At 45.0% G+C, this 12,735-nt stretch overlaps 1 protein-coding gene across 5 annotated transcripts in view; it reads right to left on the bottom strand.

Annotated features, from left to right (window-relative positions):
• The window catches only part of STYXL1 (serine/threonine/tyrosine interacting like 1), a 49,801-nt gene that overhangs the window by 34,934 nt on the left and 2,132 nt on the right, over positions 1-12,735 (bottom strand). For 4 of the 5 annotated variants that reach the window (XR_013760772.1, XM_079121596.1, XM_079121595.1 and 1 more), the window contains exon 2: positions 4,125-4,228. Coding sequence is in view for 3 of the 5 variants with exons in the window: in XM_079121596.1 (XP_078977722.1) it covers positions 4,125-4,227 (103 nt within the window). In the remaining 2 variants the exon portion in view is untranslated. Of the gene's footprint in view, positions 1-4,124; positions 4,229-12,735 lie in introns of those variants that run through there. The other variant, XM_079121597.1, reaches the window with a different exon arrangement.

Genomic DNA, 12,735 nt, shown 5'->3' with positions numbered 1-12,735 from the left:
CTGTTGCTAGTATAGCCCATTTATGCAAGTGAGGCTTCCAAGGCATCGCAGCTACCCTGACCTTGTACCCGCACTTTATATGGAAAAGCGTGTGTACTTCCAGACATCTTTGTAGGTTCTTTGCCCAGTTGCCAAAGAATCTGAAAGGTTCCAACTTAGAATCTTTGGCAATTCTTGCTGATAGCAGTTATTCATTCCAGTAAAACAAAGTATACTTCCAAGAGGGAATCTTAGATGATTCTAAACTCCCTTGTTTATTCTGAGAAAAAAAAAAAAAACAAAACCCAAAACCCACTTTATGTTCCACTTATTTCCCTCTGTCTGGTGGCTTCTTTTGAGTCAGGTTTTGAATTTGGGCAGTACAACATCAAAGATCAAGAAAAGCATTGATGAAGGATGGGTGGAAAATGTATTAAGAATCTGAGGATGAAGTCTGATTTTGAACCTGGAATTGATTAGGAGACTAAAGATTTAAAGAAGCAGAAGACTGTGGCAACACACCCACGTTTAATAATCCTGTGTGTTTTGTGTACATGGACAAGAATAAACCAATGGTGTTGAATTGTAGGTGCTGACAGTCATTGTTAATTGCAGATAAAGCTATAAGTATTTATGTCCTTAAACAAGTTACAAATCAAGTCCAGAGGCTGGGGATATAGCTCAGTTGGTAGAGTACTTGCCTTATAAGCACAAGGCCCTGAATTAATCCCCAGCACCAAAAAAAAAAAAAAAAAAAAAAAAAAATCAAGTACAAACTTTCTAACAACTAGTTTTAATGTTCATGGATACATTTTTACAGCTAGTATGTATAACTATAATGCCTAATAAAAACAAACTAATAGCATCAACACAAATGGGTGTGTATATAGAAAAAAAGATTCCCACCTAAAGCTATATAAAAAGTAAATTCCAGATGGATCAATGTCTTAAAAGTGTTGAAAAGCAATACTTTCAAAAGAAAACAGAGGGCAGGGGATGTAGCTCAGTGGTAGAGAAATTCCCTAGCATGCACAAGGCCTGTGTTTGTTCCCTGACACCACAAAAGAAAAAGAAAACAGAGGAGTAGCTTTATAGTATCAGGGTTTATAAGGAATTTGTTGTTCTTTTGCTGGTGGTGCTGCTACTGGGGATGGAACCCAGGAGCTCATACATCACTGAGCAACACTCCCAGTCCATTGTAAAGAATACTTAAATAACATCCACACAGGAAAACCCTAAAGGAAAATATTGATCGATGTTACCACACTAAAATTTAAAACTATGCAAAAAAAGTCATCATGAACAATGACTAAAAGTAATCCAAAGAGCCAGCTGTGGTGGCACACACCTGTAATCCCAACCATTCAGGAGGCTGAGGGAGGAGGACCACAAGTTTGAGACTAGTCTGGGCAACTTATCCAGACCCTGCCTCCAAAACAAACAAAAAGGACTGGGAGCTGGGCACAGTGGCTCGGGTGGTTAAAGCAGGAGGATTATAAATTCAAAACCAGTTGCTCAAGACCTCAGCAATTTATAGAGGCCCTAAGCAATTAACAAGACCCTGTCTCTAAATAGGAAGAATTTTTTAAAAATACCACTGGGGATGTGGCTCAGTGGTAGAGCGCTTGCCTAGCATGTGTGAGGCATTGGGTTTGATTCTTAGCACCACATATAAATAAATGAATAAAATAAAGGCCTATCAACATCTAAAATTTTTTTTTTAAATGTGAGACCTGAAACTCTAAAACAAAGAAACTACTAGAACAAAGTTCTTGACATTGATCTGGGCAATAATTTTTTGGTTATGACACCAAAAGCACAGGCAACAAAGGCAACAGGAACACACATACATACACACACACACACACACACACACAATTCAATTTAACAAATGGGTTGAGGGCCTAAATTGACAATTCTCAAAAGATGGCATGCAAATGGCCAAAAAGTATCTAAGAAATGCTCAACATCTCTAATCAGGGAAATGCAAATCAAAACTACAAAGACATGTCATTTGGACCTGTCAGAGAGATTATGAATCAAAAGCCAAGTGTTGTCAAGGAAAGGGGAGTTGGAACACCGCTGGGGGGTATGACTGGAACAGACAGTTCAGAAAACAACAGATCTCCCCAGACACCTTAGAGGCTGAGCTACAATATGATCCAGCAATCCCACCTCCGAGCACATATCTAAAAGTCATTCAATCTGTTTTTCAGAGATCCCTGTATTTCCAGGTTCATTGCTACACTATTCACCAAAGTCAAAATACAGAAATGGGGCTGGGGTGTAGCTCAGTGGTAGAGTGCTTGCCTAGCATGCATAAGGCCTTGGGGTCAAGGCCCACACAACACAGGAATCTCAAATGTGGGGATGACCGCAAGCAGCCAAACTCAAAAGAGAAATGCTATTTGATAATATTCACATAAAATTCAAGAGCCAGGAGAAACTTAACCAGAAGGATCTATGCTTGGGTGAGATCACAAAGAAAATCAAGCAATTCTGGGCAGGTTATCTCTGGAGGTGGGGAATGGAGTAGCAGTTGGGAGGGTCCTGTGGGCCTTCTGGGGCCTTTCCCCTAGTCCTCGATGTGGGTGGTTGTTCCATGAGTGTCTGCTTTATGATAAATCATTAAACTCAGAATCTCTAAGATAATACTTATATTTCACAAGAAAAAAATCCAAGAAACACCAAAGATGGGGAGAAGATATTTGTAACATGTAATCAATAAGGATTAGCATCCAGAGTATAAAAAGAACTCCCACAAATCAGGATGAAAAACAAAAAATGACCCATTAGAAAAATGGAGAAATATTTTCTCATAGAAGGGAAAGCCAGGTTTGTCAATGAACAAAATGATTGAATCTTGTTAACAATTAGGAAAATGAAATTTAAACAAGGCAATTTTATACCTATCACATTACAAAAAAAAAAATATTAAAGGCTGGATGGGCATGGGGGCAACACCTGTAATCCCAGCAACTGGGGAGACTGAGGCAGAAGAATTGCAAGCTTTAGGCCAGCCTGGGCAACTTAGCAAGACGGTCTCAAAATAAATGAACAAGACTGAGGACGCGGCTCACTGGCAGAGTGCCTGGGGTTCAAGCCTCATCGGGGAGTAGCAGGGGTGGACAATGTTTCTTACATTGTAGACAGGAGTGTAAATTGATGCAAGCCCTTTGGGGGACAATTCGACAATGTGGTGAAGCTGAATTTAACTTAGCAATTCCATTTCTATCTACACACCTGAAGAAACCACTTCACACACAAATAAAGAGAAATGCACGAGATTGCCCATTGCAGCGTGCTTTTAACAGGAAGACCATCCAAGCAACACATAGCGTTTGACAGTCAATGGATATAAATTCCAAGTGACGGAATTAGTTAACTGCACGTATTCCCATACAGACATGGGAGAAACACTCAAAAATATACTTTTTTGGTAGAGTTGTACTTGGGATTGAACTCAGGGGCACTTAAGCACTGAGCCATATCCTCAGCCTGTTTTTACTTTGAGACAGGGTCTCACTAAATTACTTTGGGGCTAAGTTGCTCAGACTGGCCTTGAACTTGCGATCCTCCTCCTCAGCCTCCTGAGTCACTGAGATTACAAGTATATGCCACCATGCCTGGCTCAAAAATAGACTTTTAAGAAAAAACAAAAAAATTGCAGAAGATTATACATAATGGTATATTTAAATATCTGGCCTAATTATATTTATATATCATATTATAATATTTGGTATATTTAAGCATTTAAACCACACATTTTGTGAAAATACAGAAGCAGTCATCATTAGAGAAATGAATGTTGTCAGGATGAGGTACTAAAGAGGGGTACACCTGTGTCCACCATGTTTTATTTACTATGTTAAATATGAGTGGTGGGCACAAGGGTGTTTCTTAGTACTTCTACATTTGTTATGTTTAAAATATTTCACTAAAACAAAAAGAGGACTAGAAGTCTTCTGGAAACTTCTAGATCCAATCTAGGATGATTTCCAAATCACACAGAGTCAGTAAGCCTAAGAGTTTTCAAAGCCATTCATTTCCCTCCCCAAAACTTATTAATCTATCAAAAATAACATTTGCAGGATACCATTCTCCACAGATGTCTGCTGTTTTCTGTGGGTTGTTTGTGTACTCACCCAATAAACAGAGATAGTTGGGTTCAGTTAATCTGGACAGTTTTGAGACCTGATTCAAGATGTTGTAAAGTTCCGTTGGCTCACAAAAAACCAAATCAGTCATCCTATTGGGAAGAATCAATAATGTACAAGTTTAATATACCTCTTCTTATTTAAGAATGACCATAAAGTAAGTTACTGAATTCAACTTTCTTAACATCCCTTCAAACTTAATGTAAGTCATCAGGAAGCCTTCGAAAATTGGAAATGAATACGTGCAGAGGAGATTAAAGCAAGGACCCAACATGGAGCCACATAATACCAGTGGGCTGCGTAACAGCCATCCATCAGTTCAGTTCATTTGTTCACTCAGCCAACCCTTGACCGCACTTGGAGAACAGCCAAGATAGGCAAGACCCACCCTTGCAGAGGTTACATCTAGCATGGAATGCTAACACTGAACAAAAACTAAGCCCAAGGAGGAGGAGCACCGTGAAAGAATAAGCACACACTTGCACTTCCATAGCAGTCTCCCACAGGGGCTTTGCCCCTAGCTGGGAACCAGACATGGGCTATCTAAGGATGTGACTGCTAAACAGAGGCAGGACCCAGGACGAGATGGAGAAGGGAGAGAAGGTGAAGAAGAAAATGTTAGGAGCAGGAGTGAGCGCAGTACCTGAGAAAGTTCAAAGGAGCCTGGTCAGGCTACACTGGGGAACAAGTGAAAACCTGAGAAGGCCTTCAGGCTGTGTCAGGGTCTGACAGTCAGCACTGCCTGGAGAACTGTGGAGGGGACAAAGGGGGTTGCTGGTGCCTGAGGGCAGGGCTGTTGTTGGGACACTGATTCCTGGGCCCAGCTAATTCTGGAAGGGTTGGACCTCTGCAGCAACTCCTTGTGGGAAGCTTTTGTTAGAAAGGGAAGCAGAGCAAGGGCCCAGGAGGACAGCGGAGGGAGGTGGAGTCTGGACACAACCGGGTTCAAAGCAGCCTTCACATCAGAGTAAGCAGTGCAGCGTTCCTCAGTGACTTCAGTTCTCGGCTCCCTTACCCCTCAACCTCAAGTTTAGCCTCCACACGGATCTGCACACAGACATCTTCCTCTACCTCTCTCATCTCTGCCCTCCTTTCCAACAAGCTTTGCAAAAGCACCAAGTCTGTTCACTGCCTTCACTTCCTCATCTCCAATAATGTCAAACTCTTAGGTCAGAATCCTGGCTCTGCCACTACCAGCTGCCTGACCTTGATGAATAATTACTCTGTGCCTCCGTTACCACCTCTGTAAAATGGGGGCAATAAGAGCACTTCCCCTTCTATAAAATGAGCACAACAGTCCTTGCCCGCTGCATGTGGGCTAATGAAACTACCCAGGGAAGGAACTGAGCAGGGAGAAAATACTGTAAGCACCGACTGTCGACAGAGCCTTCTCCCCTGGAGCTTCTAACCCAAACCACAGAAGCCAGTCTCATCAAGGTCAGTGACAATGACCTTGCCTAAGCCTTTAGTAATCCAGCATGTAACAGTTGAGTGCTTTTCCTTCCCCAAACACACTCCTTTCCCAGGACACCACGCTTTCCAAGCTTCTCCCCCTCCTCTCAGACTGTTCTTTGAGCCTTGGCTGGGGGTGTGCCTCTTTAGGTAAAGATGTCCCTGGGCTGAGTAATCTTTTTTCTTCCCCATCTACACTCTCATCCTGGGACAGGGTTTCTAAACATTGGCACCCTTGACATCTGGGGCTGGGTAACTTGCTGTGGAGGGGAGGCTGGTCTGTGCATCCCTGGCTTCCACATGGTAGAGGCCAGTAGCAACACTCTTTGGTTATAACAAAAAAGACCCCAACCAGGCATGGTGGCCCATGCCTGTAATCCCAGTGGTTCAGGAGGCTGAGGCAGGAGGATCAAAAGTTCAAAGCCAGCCTCAGCAACTTAGCAAGGCCCTGTTTTGAAATTTAAAAAAAAATTTTTTTTAAAGGGCTGGAGATGAGGCTCAGTAGTTGAACGCCTCTGGGTTCAATCCCGCTACAAAAAAAAAAAAAAAGTCCCAGACATCGCCAAGTGTCCCCTAGAAGAAAAGGGCAATATCGTCTCTAGTCGAGAGCCACCAATCTAAGACTGAGCCCCAGTGATTCATTCAATCCCTTCAACACCTCTTACATACCAATGACTCCATACTTTATCCTCTGTCGGCCTCTCCACAGATACCTGATGGCATCTCAAACGTAACACGGCCAAACAGAACTTAATGCTCACCTGCCCATGCCTCCAATACCTGCTCACCGTTTAGCCTTTAGGAACCAGCACCATTATCCTCCGAGTTGTTGCAGAGTCCAACTGCCGAGTCCCCCTTTCCCTTCCCACTTCATCCTCTCTGAGCTCACCTCCTAATGGATTCCAAGCCCACCTGCTCCTCTCCATCTCCAGGGCAACCGTGCTAGTCCAAAGGACTGTCATCCTGCTCCTGGTGATGCACCACTGCCCAGTTGCGCTTCTTGCTTCTGCTTTCTCCCTAACCTAATCTTCACATGGCAGTCAGGAAGATCCTCCCGACTATAGGAGTCCGCTCTTCACCTCGACTGCAGCCGCTGAAACTCAGAGCTCATTTGTATCGGTCTCCTCCCACCCTTATGTATGGTGCATAAGAACAGAAACCTGCCTGTCTTGTCCACTGCTGTACCTTCCCCAGTGTCCAGGATCTACCTGTCACAAAGTAGTGCTCAATAAGCACGTGTGGAATACATACATTGCTACTTACCATGACATACATGGGGCCATCTTGTCCTGCCACCATGTTTTCTCCATGTAGGTTCCTCAAAGGACCTCCTCATTCCTACCCCCAGTCAGTTCCCATTCCCAGGTCCTTTGTCTCTGAAAGCCCTGTCCTTGGGCCACCTTGGGGGATAGCAAGTAAAGGAGAGAGGGGATGGTGTCTAGACCTGCAACTTCATTTAGCCAATCTAAAAGCTGGCTCCTAAGCCATCTGTCCTATGGTTCAGAGACTACCCTCAGCTATCCCTTTTTGTCCCCCATTGCAAAATTCATCTCCTCATTGAGTAGCCAAGGAACTGTCTCTAGGCATCCAAATAAAACTCAGCCCCAGGGCATGTCTTCCTTCAAATGCCTCTCCTTCCCAAAGGGTGTGCTTTCTGGTCAATAAACAAAGAGGGTATGAAAGCAGACCCCAAACCCAACTGCACAGTTCTGCAAGGACAAGCAACCCTGTGGACTGAGATTGGGGCAGATTACTAGGCTGAGAAATGAGTGCTGCTTTCCCTTTCAGTACTCTCCCCAACTCCACAGTTTAGATGTTCTTGGATCCACCGTTTGGGCTCAGAGAATATCCTGATGCCGTGCTTTTACTTAAAACATTCAAGCAATATGGACAATTTTTTGCCCAAAGTATTTTCCTTAGTGGATTCCATTAGCCAGTTTAAAAGTTGATTTTTCATATTTCACATTCGACCAATTCCAGTTTTTCTCTTTCAATTTTGATAAACCAAACTTATTTTTCCCAAGGTCTAATCTCTTCCATGTGACTCTTACAATGAATATTTGGTTCCTTAATTTTTATCATATCAAATTGCATTTTCTGAGTATAGTCTCAGCCACTTCTTCACTGATATCACTTCTACCAAGTCTCATTTTCCTGGTGACCTATCTAATACAGTGGAGTCAAAACGGCAAGTTTAAGATGTCCCCTTTAATGCTGAACCTGTTTTTTTTGGGGGGGGAGGAGGTACTGGGGATTGAACCTAGGGGCTCTTTGCCACTGAGTTACATTCCCAATCCTTATTTTTTATTTTGAGGCAGGGTCTTGTTAAGTTACTGAGGCTGGCCTCTACCTCCTGTCTCAACCTCCCAAGTCTCTGGGATACAGATGTGCACCACTGCATCCAGCTATGCTAGGCTTTTTCAGCAAAGCTCTTCTTAAGAGACTTTCAGGGCATTTAGTGTGATTGTCCTTGTATGGGGGGTGGCCAGGGAGCATCTTTTGGAGATCCAACTTGATGGGAGTAAGACAGATCTGCCCATGAACCAATGCCCTGGGATATCCACACAGCTTTCTGGATGACAGACAAAGCCACCTTTTGTACTCTTTGTCAGGATGGAAGGTACCATCACCAACTTGGTCCCTGCACTAGGACATCCTCCAGTAGGAAGGTTCATCACCCTCTCTGTGATAACCCAACCTGGCCTTCAAACTAGGAACTTAGGTGTGGCTCCCTTCCATTCAGCCCTAGGTTGCGAGCTTGCCTTCAGTGACAGCACATAACTGCATTTGAAGAAAACAGCCAATTGGGAAGGGAAATTTCCTTAGTGGTTGCCAGAGCCTGAAACTGGGACTAAGAGGGAGCCAGCCCCATGGAGCTCTTCCCTGCCTCCCTGGATCTGCCCAGAGTCCAGGGCCTGAAATTCTTACTGTCAGAGGTTACAGCTGACCATAGGCTTCTCACATCAAGTCTGGGACACTGAACACTTGTTCTGGTGTTCAGTTGCCAAGCCACCCCAAGCCCCCGGACAGTCCAGGTGGACACACTGGTGGACTTTGGCTTCTGGTGGAGAAAAGGCATCACTTGATGTTCCTGGAAAAACCAGACCACAAGAGTGACTTTGGGCTCCTGGCTCAAGTTGATAGGGACCAGCAGAGGTAAGAGTCAGAGCCCACAGAGAGTCCCACAGTGCCCTGGGTCTCCATAGGAAACTCAGACTGAGTCAGAATGACCAAGTCTTATACTCAGCACTGGCATCAATGCCCCTCCTGTAAATGGAGGCAGTAACACACGCTGGAAAGGTGGAGGAATCTCCCTGAGAACAGACGCAAACTGCCAGCACTGGGCCTGATATACAGCATGGCTCAGGAAGTAGGAGTTCCTTTACTCCCACCCGCCCCCCTTTCAGCTTCATCTAGGATTCTCTAGTGGCTACAAGTCCAGTAAGCAGAACTCACCATTCAGAGCTCTCGGGCCGAATCCTGAAGCAGGAGTTGTTGGAGTCTATAGGCCGAGGAGTCTGGGGTGCTACCCGAGGGTCAGGATCTTAAAGGATCTGGCGTGGCTTCCCTCCACCCTGGCTGGACACCTTACCTTCTATGGGGCCTGAACCCTCACGAAAATGGCTGGACGAGCCAGGCACGTAGCACAATTCTGTAATCTCTGCTACTTGGAAGCTGAGGCAGGAGGATAGCAAGTTTGAGGCCAGCCTCTGCAACTCTGAGGCACCTGTCTCAAAATTTTGAAAAGGGTTGGGGATGCAGCTCAGTGGTAAAGCATCCCTGGGTTTAAACCCAGTACCACACAGACACATACCCTCAGAACTGCAGAGGCTGCAGAAGAGGTCCTGAAATCCGTATCTCAGTTCAGAGGGGCACCAGGTCCCACTGGCATAGAGAGGAAAAGAGGGGAGCAGGATGAGGCCTTGGCCATCGTCAGTGCCTATATCCTGAGGGGAACAGGTATGGACCAGAGGTCTAAACCCAGCCACCTAATCCCCACCCTGTCCTAGAGCTTCAGATCACTATCGTTTCCCCAAATCTAGATCTACTATACCACCAAGAGGTGACTTAGTGGTCCTCTGAGGGTGCCAGGTCTACTGTGTCAGAAGAAGGGGATGAAAAAAATGTAATATAGTCTCCCAAAGACCCTGTCTGGGCTCACTTCCTCCAACTTTCTCTCCAGGGCCTGCGTCTCCTCTGCTCCTTGACTGTGCATAGGCCCCACTTTCCACTTCTTAGATACAGGCCTTTGACCTTCACCAGATTCTGCTCTTACTTCTACCACTTCAGACCCAGATCTGTCTCCACTGTGACTCTCGGCTCCTAGGAGCTCCTTGCTGTCTCTGCAGTAGCCAGTCCACCACCTCCTAGCTGTCCTGCCAGAATGGAGTCTAGAGAGCCAAACACCTGGACATCTTCTAAGTGAACATTAAAGCTATTTAACTAAATATGGTTCTGGTTTGGTTTTTTGTTTGTTTGTTTTTGCGGTGCTGAGGATTGAACCCAGGGCCTTATGCTTGCAAGGCAAGCACTCTAGCAAATGAGCTATATCCCCAGTCCCTATGGTTCTGTTTTAAAATATGGCCCCAACTGGCAATATCCTAGAGCACACAGAGAAAAATAACAGAACTCCCGTATGAGGTAGAATGACAACTAGCTCTCTTAACTCTTCATTTCAGCTCTAGAGATCTGAAAGGAATGATCTTAGGGTTGAAGACAGGCAATATGTATGTACACCCAATCCCCAAATCTCACAGTACATGACTGTGACCTTAGCCCACTAAACAGTCAGTACATGTGGATGTTTGGGGTGGGGTGAGGACGATGCCAATGGATTTGTATATTTTTACATATAATGAACAGGCAAAATAAATCTATGGTAATAGAAATCAGGAAATAGCTATCTTGGAGACTGATAAAAGGAGTGTGAGGAACATTCTGAAATAATGATGAGGCTTTATTGTTTTGGGGGTCATTACAAGGGTTGAAATTGTTAAAACTAAACTGAACATTTAAGACCTGTATATTTACTAAATGCGAACTGAACAACAATAAAAACAGAGCTCCCCATACAGATCCATATGTTTGTGTCCTGGGATGTGAATACACAGAAGTGTGGATGCGAGACTGTGTATGTTCAAGACCTTGGTGATGGCACGAGGACTTTGCATACAGCATACACACCCTGGAACCTCAGCTTGGCCCTCACAGCCACTAGCTAGCTAATCCCTTTCTGGTCTTTTCTCCCACGCCCAGCATTTCCCCAGGGGCTGCATGTGTTGTGCAAACCTCAGCCTTGCTCAGTCTCCAACTGAACAACCTGCCTCATTTTCTAGCTGTTGCACGGAAATGAAACCACTGGGTATGACCCATCCCCCTTACCAGCTGCTTTCGAGGTGCCCTTCGCTGCTCTTTCCCAGTCACAGAGAAAAGCATCCTCTGATCTCATCCTGTCCACCTAGTTCTCTCCCCACTTTTTTCCTTCCAGCATCTCCAAGTTCTTGCCTTGTTTGCATCTTTTTCAGATTTCATTCACCAGTCTTACACATTTTGGCTTCCTAGGAACAATTTGTGAAACCAGAAGAAAGCCCTAGAATAGCTTAGCCCATGCCCACTAAAGCTTGCACAGGCACAGACAGTGACACTGGCCTCAGGGCAGGAAGAACTGGAAGCAGCAGCTGCATTAGAAGTGGCCTGCAGCCAGGTGTGGTGCATGCCTGTGATCCCAGCAGCTTGGGAGGCTGAAGCAGGAGGATCAAAATTTCAAAGCTAGCTTCACCAACTTAGCAAAGCCATAAGCAACTCAGGGAGACTCTCTCTAAATAAAATACAAAAAGGGCTGGGGATGTGGCTCAGTGGTTAAGTGCCCTTATATTCAATCCCTACGACCAAAAATAAAAACAAAAATGAAGGAGCCTGCACCCCCAGAAGCTGTTGAGGCAAAGGATCTGGATACCAGATGTGAGTCAGGCAGGAAAGAGGGTCACTGAGAAGCCATCTTAAAGGGACTTAACCCAAAAGGACCAATATCAAGTGGTGGAGGATTCCAGAAACCAAGGACTGAGGGAGGGAGGTATTAAAAACAACAAGATTGAGACATGACCACCTACGTCAGGGAACTGGAAGTTAAGAAAGACCCACAAAAGTGCTGCAGGGGAGGCAGGCCCAACTCCCATAAAGCTCAGAAGAACAAATGCCAGATGACAAAGGACCTCTCTTGCTCCATCTCCCTTTACAACACCACTCCACCAACACCAGTTGTGTCAGAAGCCATGTATGCCTGGGGTGGGGTGGAGGAGTGAGGAAGCAAGAAAGAGAAGACAAGAACCCTCCTTCCCGAATGCAGAAGCCTATAGAAAGCTCAAGAAGGGAAGGGACAAGCTTTAACTTTGAATTAAGCATAGGGTTTTGATTATTGTGAATGGGACATTAAGCTATTGAAATAAGTCTGTCCTGGTAGTGAGATGCAACGCAACCAAAGATTTAAAGAGTGGAGATGAAGACAAAACACACACATTCTGCTTCTTGACTGAAGATGATTCTGCTCATTCAATGTCAGTTACAAATGCAAAGCACCAAGAACACTGTCTGCCATCAAGTCAGCAGTTACTATAGCAGGGGTGAAGACTGAGTAATCTTGGGGTTTAGAGTGAGGCAGACTGGAGCTGAACTGGAGGGTTTCTCAACAGTTGTCTTGGATGGCCCAGGTGGAGGACTCGGGAGTAGCAAGTTTTGGCTTCCTGGAGATGCTGACACGACACGATGCAGAGGACACTGAGCCCAGAAGAGGGAGTGAGCCTGAGAATCCGATTTCCATTTCTCCTTCAAGGCCTCAACTCTACAGGGATGACTTCACTCTGGCCTCACTCGAGTTTCAACTCCTACTTCCTTGTGAAGCAATTCCCCATTTGTTCAATTTTTTTTTTTTTTTTTTCCCTTAAAAGATGACCAGGCTAGTCAGGGACTCAACTGATCCTACCTCAGCTTCCCAGGTGCTGGGACTACAAGTGTGTACCACCCATGGATAATTCTATATGGACAACTTGCCATCACTCCCAATTCAGCCCACCTATAATAAAATTCTTTCTCCAACCAGTGTTCCTTCCATGCAACCCCTGACTTCCCTCTAACATACATACTTCTCAGC

Source organism: Sciurus vulgaris (genome assembly GCF_902686455.1).
Source record: "Sciurus vulgaris genome assembly, chromosome: 18".
Taxonomy (NCBI): Eukaryota; Metazoa; Chordata; class Mammalia; order Rodentia; family Sciuridae; genus Sciurus; species Sciurus vulgaris.
Note: the sequence above shows the minus strand (reverse complement) of the source record. Positions and strands in the feature narration are given on the sequence as shown.